Source organism: Apium graveolens, chromosome 7 (assembly GCF_009905375.1).
Source record: "Apium graveolens cultivar Ventura chromosome 7, ASM990537v1, whole genome shotgun sequence".
Classification (NCBI taxonomy): domain Eukaryota; kingdom Viridiplantae; phylum Streptophyta; class Magnoliopsida; order Apiales; family Apiaceae; genus Apium; species Apium graveolens.
Genome location: NC_133653.1, coordinates 45,241,207 through 45,253,605, shown reverse-complemented (window position 1 = coordinate 45,253,605; position 12,399 = coordinate 45,241,207). Strand labels below are relative to the sequence as shown.

General features: G+C 33.8%; 2 protein-coding genes across 2 annotated transcripts; one reads left to right on the top strand and one right to left on the bottom strand.

Moving 5' to 3' along the window:
* Positions 1–237: 237 nt before the first annotated feature.
* LOC141673562 (uncharacterized) lies at positions 238–1,611 on the bottom strand. The gene is made up of 2 exons (XM_074480313.1): positions 878–1,611; positions 238–805 (listed from the first exon to the last, which is right to left on the bottom strand). The coding sequence occupies exons 1-2, from the start codon at positions 1,609–1,611 to the stop codon at positions 238–240; spliced, it is 1,302 nt and encodes a 433-aa protein (XP_074336414.1).
* A 2,447-nt stretch (positions 1,612–4,058) lies between these two features.
* Positions 4,059–11,962, top strand: LOC141672411 (homoarginine-6-hydroxylase 2-ODD-233-like). Its single transcript, XM_074479004.1, has 12 exons — positions 4,059–4,166; positions 4,311–4,423; positions 4,552–4,670; positions 9,214–9,277; positions 9,378–9,445; positions 9,864–9,916; positions 10,000–10,150; positions 10,267–10,286; positions 10,373–10,419; positions 10,559–10,639; positions 10,716–10,805; positions 11,716–11,962. The coding sequence occupies exons 1-12, from the start codon at positions 4,133–4,135 to the stop codon at positions 11,842–11,844; spliced, it is 969 nt and encodes a 322-aa protein (XP_074335105.1). The 5' UTR covers positions 4,059–4,132; the 3' UTR covers positions 11,845–11,962.
* Positions 11,963–12,399: the final 437 nt, after the last annotated feature.

Below are 12,399 nucleotides of genomic sequence, written 5' to 3'. Positions count from 1 at the left end.
TCCCCGTGGGGGTTGGGAATTTCACTGTCGTGTGATAGATCGAGGTCACCATCCTCATTGCCCTCATAGGGGGCCTGCCCACTATAACATTGTAGGCACAAGGATGATCTACAACCGTGAACATAGCGATCTGGGTGGCCACATAAGGCTCTTCTCCTAAGGTTACCAGGAGCTGAATTATCCCTTTTACTCTGATTGAGTTTCCCGTGAACCCGTACAGGTGTGCACCTGTCGAGGTTAATTCTCTATATACAACCCTAGATTTTTGTAGGCATCATAAGTCAAAACGTCAGCTGAGCTCCCGGTATCCACCATTGCTCGGTGAACATTCACCATTCCAATCTTCATTTTTACGACCAGGGCATCAGTATGAGGGTAATGCACCCATTTGGCATCGTTCTCCCTAAACACGATGTCATTAGTCTCCTTTTCAAAGAGCTCTGGGGGCCTTTGGCTCAGATGGTTGATGTTGGTGAGGGGCTTGTCATTTGCTTTCCGGGCATATCTGTCCATCGCCTTCCGCCTGTCTCCGCCAATATGAGACCCGCCTAGAATAATATGAATGCTGTCGGCCCGGGGTACCCTCTCTTTGTCTTCTGGGGGTGGAGGAGGGACGATATGATAATCAGTCCTGTATTTTTGAACCTCCTTGAAAACCCACTCTGTAAGCTTCCCTTGTCTTATCAACGTCTTGATTTTATCTTTCAATTGTCTGCAATCAGCTGTGTCAGGCCCGGTGGCCTCATGGTACGCACAATACTTCGAAGTATCCCTCTTATTATAGTCTGTGAGAGGGGCTGCTTTCCTGAACACCCCTTTCCCAGCATAGGTAGCATATATATGGTCAATGGAGGCTACCAGGGGGGTGTGTGTCTACCATTTGCTTGTATAGGGTCTCCCCGAATCTTTGGCGGTCTCTTTGCCCCAGACAGACTTTTTTGGGCTCGAACTACGCCGATATGCCTCCCTTCTCTCATCAGGGCTCGAGGATCGGTCCCTCTTGTCTCGATAGTTCTCGCTGATTTTCAGCTCCCTCGTCGATTTCTCCACCCTCTTATAGGGTTCAGCTTGCTTGTTGAATTTAGCCAATATTCTCGGCTCGATAGCCTGAAGGCTTTTCCAAAATTTTGACCCCTCTTTCAATCCTGCAATCAAGAAGTTTTTGATGGTCTCCTCGCTGACGCCTCTTACCTTGGGAACTTCGGTATTGAACCGGCGAAAGTACTCCGCCAGGGGCTCCCCCTCCCTTTGCTTGATGTTGGCTAGCGTAGCCACGGGAGGTGAGTAGTGGAGGGTGGACTGAAATTGCCTGATGAATAGGTCCTCCAATTGATGCCAATTCCTTATGCTAGCAGGTCCCAACTTGGAGAACCATTGTCGGGCGCTCCCTCTGAGTGACGATGCAAAGAGTCTGCAGCGGGTCGGCTCCGGTACCTGATAGAATTCCATCTCAGTGTTAAACTGTATAAGATATTCCGCCGGGTGGGTTTCGCCATTGAATAGAAGATCAGGGTTGTGCCTGAATACTCGAGGTAAGGGGGATGATCGAATAGCAGCCGTGAACGGAGAAGGGGTCGTCGAGGTTGGAGGTCCCCTCTTCTCCCGCTCCATTTGGTCTAAGATCCTCCTTAGGTCTCCCACTCTAACAACTTCTCCTTCCCTGTCGCCATTCGCATTACTCGAGTGGTGAGAGCCCTGAGGTCGCTCATGGCGCCCCCCTCCTCCAGCTCGCACTTGCGAATCCTCTTCATGATCGTCTCTGCGTCTACATCGCTCCTCCCTCCTGGGTGGGGTGCGCTGACGTCATTTTAGAGGGGTCGCTGCACACTCTTTTTTTGGGGTTCTCTGATCTTCGGGCTCCTTCTCTTCTCTCTCTTTCTTGCAATTCTCTAACTTGAGCCTGAGGTCATTCACTTAGCTTCTTACCCACACGGTCTAGCACACTAGTCGACCTTGTCTCGGACGAAGCTGGCTTCTACCCCGATCTCTTAGAGATCTGGCTGCCCCGCTCGTCCTGATCTTGGGGTATGTCCTCCTCTCCATGCGAGGCCTCTTTCTTCTACTTGGTCTCAGTTGCCGCGTCATCAAAATCGTGGATCATCCTCTTCTGAGGACCTTTGCCCTTTCAGTTACGCTGAGAGACCTTGAGGCGGCGTGCCTTAAGCTTGGCGTTCTGGACCGAACTTTTCTCTACCCTTGACATCCGGGCGTTGATCTCATTTATCTAATCGGCTAGCCTTTCGAGATACGTCATGACCGTCTGCCCATCCACGGTTGCGATTGGTGGTGGTGGCGCCTGACTCTTTGGGGGCGTGTGCTCGACCTCATCCTGGTCCTTTTTCTAGCTCCTGCTTCCTGGTGTCACCGCGTGTTTGCCTTCTTTGGTCATCTCTTCTCCCTAAGATGAAAGAGGCCCCTCCTAGCGCAAAATGTTATAGGGAGAATTTTGTATAACAGTGTTTTGGAGGTTATTGGCCTGAATAAAGATCAAGGGTGGTGTTTGAGGGCGGAGGAAGGTTATGTATGGTGGTGGCTGAGCTTGTATGTTGACTACTTAAAAAAGAATAAGGTTCGTGTTATTCTCTATCAAGTGTCGATTCATTTCTCATATAAGTGCCTACGTACCCTATTTATAGGGATCAAGCCTCACGTAGTTCTTGGAGAACAAGTCACATATGTTAGGGTTAGGGTTCTTCAACCCGTGCAGCCCAAACCCATGATAAAGTCAGGCCTTCAGCCAATTAGTCACGTAAATCTCAACCGGCTCCACACGCTTCCTACTATCTCGCGGCATCTCTGTATTTCTTCCCATAATTGTAGGATCAACCCGTGTCGGCCCCGAAATTTACGAGCAACTTAGTCATTTATGAGTCACTTTCCATAATGCACACAAAGTCCTCTAATGCGGGCCGGCCTGGTTACCTCAGCCTGCACCGCCTTCCTTTCTAATCAATAAATACAATGTTACCTCTGTTTTCATAAGATGTGAGCTCATGGGCCCAGCTCACGTGTTGGCACCTAAGCCCAGCCCGCGTGTAGTCGCCTGAGCCCAGCCCGCATGTGGGCATCCAGATGACAAGTGTGAGCCCATCTTATATGTGTGAGCCCAGCTCGCAAGTGAGAGCCCAGCTCACAAGTAAGAGCCCACCGGCTCACTCCTCATGAGCCCAGCTCGCATGCGCTGGCCCAAGTCACATTAATCCACAATTCTAGCTCACATATGAGAGCCCAACTATTCAACGTTCTGATGGGATCTGTTTAGGGCCATGACCGAAAACGGGCATAATAGATTCTTATGGTAATTAAATTCTCTTGCTTGCAGGGAGTATCAATCTTGCTTGGCCACATCTTAAAAATCCTGAACATCAATCTGGAAATGTTCTATAACTGTGAAGATGAGTCCGTCAATCACCTTCTTCAATATTCTTGGGTCCAGCAACTTCCCAGCCTAATTGGTGGACCGTACTTTGCCTAATTGCCTTCGCTGACTATGTCTGAACGTTTTCACAGCTGAGTTTAAGATTAAATATCTGCAAAACCCGATGTCTATTAACAAATGTATGCTAGTGAAGGGAATGATTTTTAGGTATTTGTAGGTAGACATTACAACGTATGTATTTCGTAAACCCAGAGTTCATGTAATAATATTTTTATGAATTCCCTGGGATGTTAGTTTCCTATTGTTTCTTCATCCATCAGATTGCTATATTACTGAATCACACATCATGGCCTTTCTCTTTACCTTATTGCCAATGCAAAGATCTAAAATGTACCTAACTACAAGGACAAGACTTGTGAAAAAGAGATCGAGAAAGGGACTTCGGAGAAAAGCTCAGCATCACTAGAAATATGATTTGGGATAGCAAAACACATGCATTACCATCTGAACTTGTACCAAATTATCGATCTGGTCTATCAACTAATTTGGACAAATTTATCCTAATTAGGTGATTGACCAAATCGATAATTTGGTACAAGTTCAGATGCCGATGCATGTGTTTACCTATTTCAAAATACACCAAGTACTTACATCCTCACCCTATAAATACACATTAAATCTGCTACTGTGTGAGTACTTATCCTGGTCTCTCCACCCCTTTCTAATATTTTCCTCACTGCTATTTCTTAACCAATGGCTATCGACTCTGACGAAGTTCCTGTTATTGGTAATTTGTTAATACTCTTTATATATCTTTCTACTACTTCTACTAGTCAAGTTCATTTTCTTAACTTCTACTGATGTAAGATAACAAACTCAAATTTTTGAGTGTGTTTTGCGTGATATTAACTTTACTACTGAAATCTTACAGACATTAGTGCTCTTGTGCGATATTTCGGTACAAATATGGAAAACGATGAAGGGGTGCGCGAGGTCGTCACAAGTATAGATAAAGCTTGCAGAGAGACTGGTTTCTTTTATGTGGTAAGCTACCTCAGAGCATCATGATTTATTAAAAAAGTTTGGGATTGGTGTTATTTGCTAGTCTCCTAAATGCTTTCTACCATATTTTGTTCCGAAAAATGAATATTGGTCTTCACATGAACATGTAGAAAGGTCACGGGATCCCAAGTTCTCTTATGAAAGAAGTTAGGGAACTCTCACACCAATTTTTTGAGCTGCCTCTTGAAGAAAAGCTCAAGATCAAGCTTTCTCCTGCTACTGGTTATAGGTTAGTTTCTGTTCCTTCAAATTTGTTCCTAATTGCTAAGTTACTAGTAGACAAACTCAAGTCTCTTAACTTTATTTTCGGGTAAAATGGCTATTTCATCACCTAGTCTCTTAACTAAATTTCCTAACTTGCAATTAACTTGCAAGTGAGTTACAGGTTAAAAAAACTCTAAATTGCATCATGAAATTGTAATTAACTTACAATCACAATACTCAAATTCAAAATACTTGCACCGCTCTTAAAAATGTGTTTACCTTTAATGAAGACCTTAAATTGTGTTACATCATCTTTAAATTTTCAAATTTATCAGTGAACTATGTGTTAATTTTCGATCAGATCACTTACTGGAAAAAAATTGAATATTCAAAATATAACAAACGAAATAATTTTCTTTTAAAAATTAATATGACTTTTTAAATTGTAATCGTTCAAAAATAATAATTTTTAAAATTATTGGTATCAATTATTACTCTCAGGAAAAATTGAATTGAGAAATAAAATATTTTAAATATTTTTTCACTTTATGGATTTATTAGCATACTATATTTTCTCTAAATATAATATTTTATCAATTCTAAATTTAATTATATTTTAATCACACAAAAAAAATCAACACTATTAACGGAGGCAATAAAATTATTGGAAAAAGATGATATCTAAATATTTGTTTACTTGTATCGATTATAAGTATATGGTACGAATTTAAATTTAATTTAAGTGTAACATTCAGGAAAAAATTAAAAAACTATACAAATGAAATGGTTATACAAATTTAAATTTAATTAAAATGTAGTGACATTATGAGAAAAATTAATAAACTGAAAATTGTGATATTTTTCTATGTATATGAAATAAATGAGTATGTTCAATTTTAAATTTAATATATTTTAAAATCAAATTTTAATGATAACCTAATTGAAAATTGAGATGAAGTTAATAACCTAATTGAAAATTGAGATGAATTTGAGAGTATGCCACGTCATTTTTCATAAACCTATGATTAATTCGTAAGTTTTAAAATACTTCATGATTTGACTGAAATTTTTTTTAACTTGATAACTCAATTGCAAGTTATTACTACTATAGTGATGAAATAGTCATTTTACCCCTTTATTTTCTGATACTAGTTTATAGCCACGAATAACACTATTTTTAAAATTTATTTTTTTCTATTCTTAAAATTTATTTTTGAATTTTTTAATGAATATATATATATATATATATATATATTGTTATTTATGATTTTTTTATAATTTTTTTTTTGATAGTTTGTTGTAATATTGTTTCAACAAATATACAAATATACAAATATTGAGAAATATATGGATGTGTAATTGAATTATTACAATTATCATTGTACCATATTTTGGTGTTTGAATAGTAGTAGAACAAATTAATCTTTTAACATTTATGATTTGTTAAATCTCTAATAATATCCTATTATATCGTAATTAGTGTTTAAATAGTAGCAAAATAATGTAATTATTTTTATTTGTATTAAAAATATATACTTATTCTAACAAAATGTAATCTTGATCGTTTATTTTTAATTACATCAAATTAATATATAAATTAACAGGTGAGATTGTTTTGGCGGTATTTTGAATAAGAAGACTAAGAATATAATGATGGCACTTCATTTTCTACTAAAACTTTTACAGATAACTGGACAACAATTCGTCATCCACTTGTTAAAAATACAACTCGTTTATAACCTGGATATTAAGTGAAAGTAACCGATATAGGATCCAGCTTGAAGATCACAAATTAATTGTAGAAAAAAGTAAATATTAGTCGTAGAAAAAAAGTAAATTGCTATTAGTTTGTTTAGTGAACATTCAAATGTAATGTTTATATGAAAAGTTTAAGTACAATTAAAAATGAAAAATATATATAATCACAGGTTTCCATTACTATTTTAAAAAGTTCTCATTTCAGTAAAAGATTATATATAATTATTTATGTGTGTGTTTAAGTCTAACAAAATTTAACATATATGATTTCAAAAATCTTATCTACTTATGATGTTATAACAAAATTTTAAATTTAAATATCTAACAGTTTTGAATATGTTAATATATAAATCACTAATTCTCTAATTTTAAGAATTTCTCATTAGAGCATAACTCTACATTTTTGCATAGCTAATATATACTAGCCTAATATATTATCGTCGGAAGTTAACAACTTACGACGTAAAATTTCGTCGTAATAAAAGCTCAAATTTATTATAGGTGGGTCCACTTCATAACATACGACGATATTCCTGTCGAAAGATACTAACATACGACGGAATATTTCGTCGTAATAAAAACTCAAATTTATTACAGATGGGTCCCGCTTCATAACATACGACGACATTTCTGTCGGAAGATACTAACATACGACGAAATATTCTGTCGTAAGTTTTATTTAACTCCAGAAATGGGTCCCAGTGTTTTAACTTACGACGCAATTCAAATTTGTGACGAAATTTCGAACTTTCTACTCGACCAAAAATGACGGTTCCCGAACAAAAAAACCGTCGTAAATGCCCCGTTTTGTTGTAGTGATAGCCCTTAACAAGTGTATATAATTTTTGAATATCGACTTTTTATAGTTGAAAAATAAAGTATATAATATCTAATAATTTAATTAAAGTGTCCAAAAAACAGCACTGAAAGTAGTTTAAACTCAATAATTATTAGATGTTTAAGTGATGATTTATTGTGTTACATTTATTCTCCATATTTTCTCATGATTTGAGGTGATAACAAATATTTTTATTTTACATGAATTATACAAGTCTAAGATAATGAAACTTATTGCATAAGAAGCATATAATGTCTTACTCCAATCTCAGATTCTTATATTGAAGTGTAAGTATAATATTTTTAATTTTTTTGCCACAATGTTCATTTAGCAAATATACACATATCTACAATTTATGCATGAGATATGTATTTTAGAATATATAATTGTGTGGTGGTGTTGGTGTCAGACCACATATTATTTTTTTAGTATAGAGACTAATGTAGCTTTATTATAATCGTTCTCCATTTTATTCGTGAATGATGTCAACTTTTTTAATTTAAAACTTCAGTAATAATATATATTGGCTTTCTGTTCCAAATATTTCTAAGTTCGATTAAATAATACAATAGTGTTTGTGATTAATATAATAATTTTTCATTTTTAACTTATAATAGATCGAATCAAATCATATTTTTAGTGTTTGTATAAATTTTATTCATATATGAAAATAATTTTGTAATAACACTAAATTATTTTGTACCAAATTAACAATTACAAGAAGTACCATGTTTAATTCAGTGACTTTTAAACATATATAATTTTAAATATATAAAACTATATACAATTTATATTTTTTTAAGTAGAGTGTTGTCTAAAATTGCCGGTCAATACATTTTCCAAATTGCATTAACTTCTAAAATATTTTTTTTATAAAAATAAAATTTTCTTCTGATTTTGTATGAAATTTAATTAGAATTTAAAATTTGTTATTTAATAATACGCCGTTATTAACAAAGTCACATAAATATAGTTTAAATTTTAATATTAATGTATATATTGTTTTAACACAATGAAATATGGATAACAAAAAGTTGGTTGAGTACAAAACTTGTAGCCTTACCCCTAAATGCGATAAATAATCTGGACCAAATATTGAGTTTTTGTCAAAAATCGGGTCAAATTTTTGAAAAATCATAAAAAATCAAGATAACAATATTGATATACATTATTTATTAGTTTAGCATTATAAAAGTCTCCAACACATTAATACATGTATGTTGATGTTGATGTAAGAAGATAGATAGATAGATAGATAAATTTAATTTTAAAAAAAAATAACTATACAAATAATCAACTAATTATATTTGAAGTGAAAAATTCACTATTCGCGACACTAATATATTATATTTAGTATTAATAACATATGTGACTGTATGGTTTGACTTCAACCAATAGCACATTTTTTAAAAAATATCTAGCTAATGTCATATTCATTGTATTGTATGGGTAAAGATTAGTTAGTTTAAATGTTATGCATACATGACTCCTATAAATACTCAACTATTACCTAATATTTGTTTTTATCTTTGTTGACTTAATTTTAATTTCTCAAGTCTTTGGGTTGTGATGGGTCGTCCCTTTTCCTGTAAAAATATTGTCTATTTTTCTTAAATTTTGTCAAGTTGATTTTTTGTTAAGTCAAATTATCCAAAACATGCATTCATTCACGTACACATGGAAACCACAAGGTCACTCTGCAACATTCCATCATCATTCCAGAAGCACAAGGACATTTGTTGGGTTATTTTTATCTATATTGTATAGTATATGGTAGTCCGTTTAATATTATTAGTTTCATGTTATTACAATTTCCTTATAACTATTTAAATACGCCTATATGATAATCTTTCATATTTAATTCGGAAGATGTGCATTATGTAAAATTTTAGTTTTCCATAAGTCATCAAGTACTGAGACGACATTCGTCAACTTAGTTATTTATCATTGTAACTTAAATCTTAAAATGCAGGGGATATCAACAGGTTGGAGATAATTTCACACAGGGAGTTCGGGATAAGCAAGAAGCTATCGATGCAAGTGAAATTAGTTGAATTAAAATCATTACACTTAATTAGAAGGTTTTGATGTCAAAGGTTTGGGTTATTATAAATAAATTCATTTATTACATTACAGTTTTACAGAGAATTTGAGCAAGGAACGTATGGGTCTATCGGAAAACAATTTGAAGCACCTAACTTATGGTACGCATCAAATATATGACAGTAAAATATTAGACCCATTAGACTGTTACGGTGCATGGCGCAGAACAATTTATTGTTGACTTATAATATTATAGTGCAACACAATGTATAATAAATATAATATTGCAGTTAATGGTGCATGACAACGTAAATGATTTAAGAATCTAACATTTACCTGGACTCTATATACATATATGATATTTTTACTTATTTTATCGCTGTAATATTTTTAATAAAAAGTTAGACTTTTCGACATAATATCGACTCTGAAAAAAAATTGTATTAGCTAAAACATAGCCTAAACTTTTAATATTAATTTTTTGAAAGAAATGTACAAAAATATATTTTTTTATCGAAATATATCCTTTTATATTAATTATTTCACGTCGTTAAAAAATGAAACTTTCCCTTGATGCAGGCCATCTCAAAATTTGCAAATAGTCATGGAAAATTATGTGAACCTTTGTAAAGGTATGCTTTCTACTGTTTACTTTTATCCTTGTATTATATCCGTAATTAATTTAATAAAACATATTTACTTGGTATGACAATAGAATTAGCAAAAAGCATAATGCGGGGTATATCACTTGCACTGGGTGGACTTACAACCTCTTTAGAGGGGCACATTGCTGGAGACCCATTTTGGATGATGCGGTTAAATGGCTACCCTCCTCACTTAACAGATACAAGATATCACGTTGGTTGGTTAGTGTGTTTCAACTTCTTCTTTATATTAATGTCTGCAAATTTCCTTCATATCTTTCTTATTTTAACTAATGTTTTCTTTTTCTTCTTGTGCTTGCTTTGTAATGTCATCAAAGTGGAATTCACACCGATTATGGTAAATTTGAATTTATTGATGTCATCTTTTTTTACTTGTATTATATGATATGACGTGGGTATTAACTTTAAAATATATTTGGATAGGTCTTTTAGGCTTATTAAATCAAGATGACAACATTAAAGCTCTACAGGTGATGTTTAATATTTAATTTTTAATATGATCTTTAAAAGTCAATTTAGAACATCTTAATTGTATTTGAAACAGTTATTTTATTGAAATTAATTCAGGTAAAAATGGTTTAAATTAATTTGTTTCCAATGTTGTTAAAGATTCAAAAACGCTCGGGAGATTGGATTTGGTCTCCACCTATTCCGGACACGTTTGTTTGTAATATCGGCGATATGATAGAGGTATATTTGCATATTCCTAAAATTTATATCCTAATTAAATAGGTATACAAAGTTTGATACCATAATTTTTATGTAGATTTTGTCGAATGGAATTTACAAGTCAACACCACATCAAGTTGTCAATACCTCTCCTCATTACCGTGTTTCGGTCGGCTTCTTTTACGAGGTTAGTAAAAAAGTTTCATTCAACTTTTATTATTATTTTTAACTGAGGAGGGTAAAATATACGCAGTTTTCCCCTTATTCTGAAAGAATGACGAAACTGTTTCCTGAAAGATCCTCGGTTTGTGTGTGCATGTAAAGATACGTAAAAAGTGAAATAAACATGTATACAAAAATCAATATCAATTTGAAACAAACTAAAATATGATCACTTAAATTAAAAATATTCCAAACAAACCCATGATATTATTCACATAGGACTTACCTAAATCCACTTTAAAATGGGTAATGATGAATAAGTACAAATCTTGCACAATTTTCAGTGTCATGTGAATGTAAAATTGATCGGATCACTGAGATGTGCATTCATGAATACTGGATGGAAAATAGTTTGTAGACGTTTGTGTCCTCTTTCCAAAATTGTTTGACCAATCTTTGGAGTTTGTGTTTTGCACTTGATCCCTTATCCATTGTCCATGAACAAATGGATGCGTAAATTGCGAGTAAAAGAAGACAATAGGAGTTTGGATGTAAAATTGACATGTCTCCCAATTCATATGCCAAATTGCATTTGTCCCGAATGAAATTTTGAACACCAAACTATATCCAGAAAATAATTATCTTCAATATTGCGAAACTGCAGCCCTTTGCTTTCATCAATCCCTTCTACCAGATGAAATCTAGATATATATAAACCACCATGTCTACATATATCTTCATGTATCCCAAAGGGGAAGTTGTGGCATTTGAAATGCTTCCTCAATATATTAGAGATAAATAGTTCCTCCTAAATTATTATTATATTGTTTCTGTTTTTCCTCTGTATTCGACATGAATGATTTTTTTTAATTAGCATACATGTAAACCTGTAAAACTCTATTAAAACTAAATTAAACTATTTTTTATCGAATCAGGCAAATTTTGAATCGTCCATACAACCATTGGAATTCTGCATCGAGAAGTCTGGAAGTGTCAACAGATATGAATCGAAAATATACGGAAATCATCTAGCACACAAAGTTAAAAACAATTTCAGATTTTAAACTTATTTAAGATTTAAGATGCTTGTGTATTCAGTTTTTAGAACTTATTTATGAGTTGTAATATTTGAACTCGAATTTGATATTATGTAATAAATTTATTTGTACTCTATTTTAATGATTTTGGTTTTGGTGTTACCGACATGTAAATAGGATAATTATATTCTGTACGTAATTATCAAAGAAAAAAAACTCTATTCTACAATAGTCGAGGATAAACCTCATGGAGGAAAGGATCAAAAGTAAAGGATTGTTGTATATTTTGATTAAAATAAGGGCCTTCAAGTTCTATTTTTCTTATTTCAATTGTATATAGTCAAGTTACATCATTTTGATTTCGACAATAACCTTTCATACGTAGCGAAAAATACTACGTTATCCACTTGCTAGATTACTTTGCTTTGGGTTGGAGTTCTCACTTAAGAGAGCCCGTAAGTAAAATGGAGGAAAATAACTTATAGTCAAGTAACATTAATGTAACACAATGACAGAGGCAAACAATTACCTTTATTCAAGTAATATTGTAACACAGAGAAACCCAACTTCTTTATATATATA

Bases quoted from the DNA above. Each gene is read 5' to 3' on its own strand.
- LOC141673562 (XM_074480313.1), bottom strand. From the start codon at position 1,611: ATGGAGCGGGAGAAGAGGGGACCTCCAACCTCGACGACCCCTTCTCCG. The intron at 806-877 runs GTAGACACACAC...AGGGGTGTTCAG, and splicing joins AGACCCTATACAAGCAAATG to GAAAGCAGCCCCTCTCACAG.
- LOC141672411 (XM_074479004.1), top strand. From the start codon at position 4,133: ATGGCTATCGACTCTGACGAAGTTCCTGTTATTG. The intron at 9,278-9,377 runs GCAAGTGAAATT...ATTACATTACAG, and splicing joins ATAAGCAAGAAGCTATCGAT to TTTTACAGAGAATTTGAGCA. The intron at 10,640-10,715 runs GTATATTTGCAT...ATTTTTATGTAG, and splicing joins ATATCGGCGATATGATAGAG to ATTTTGTCGAATGGAATTTA.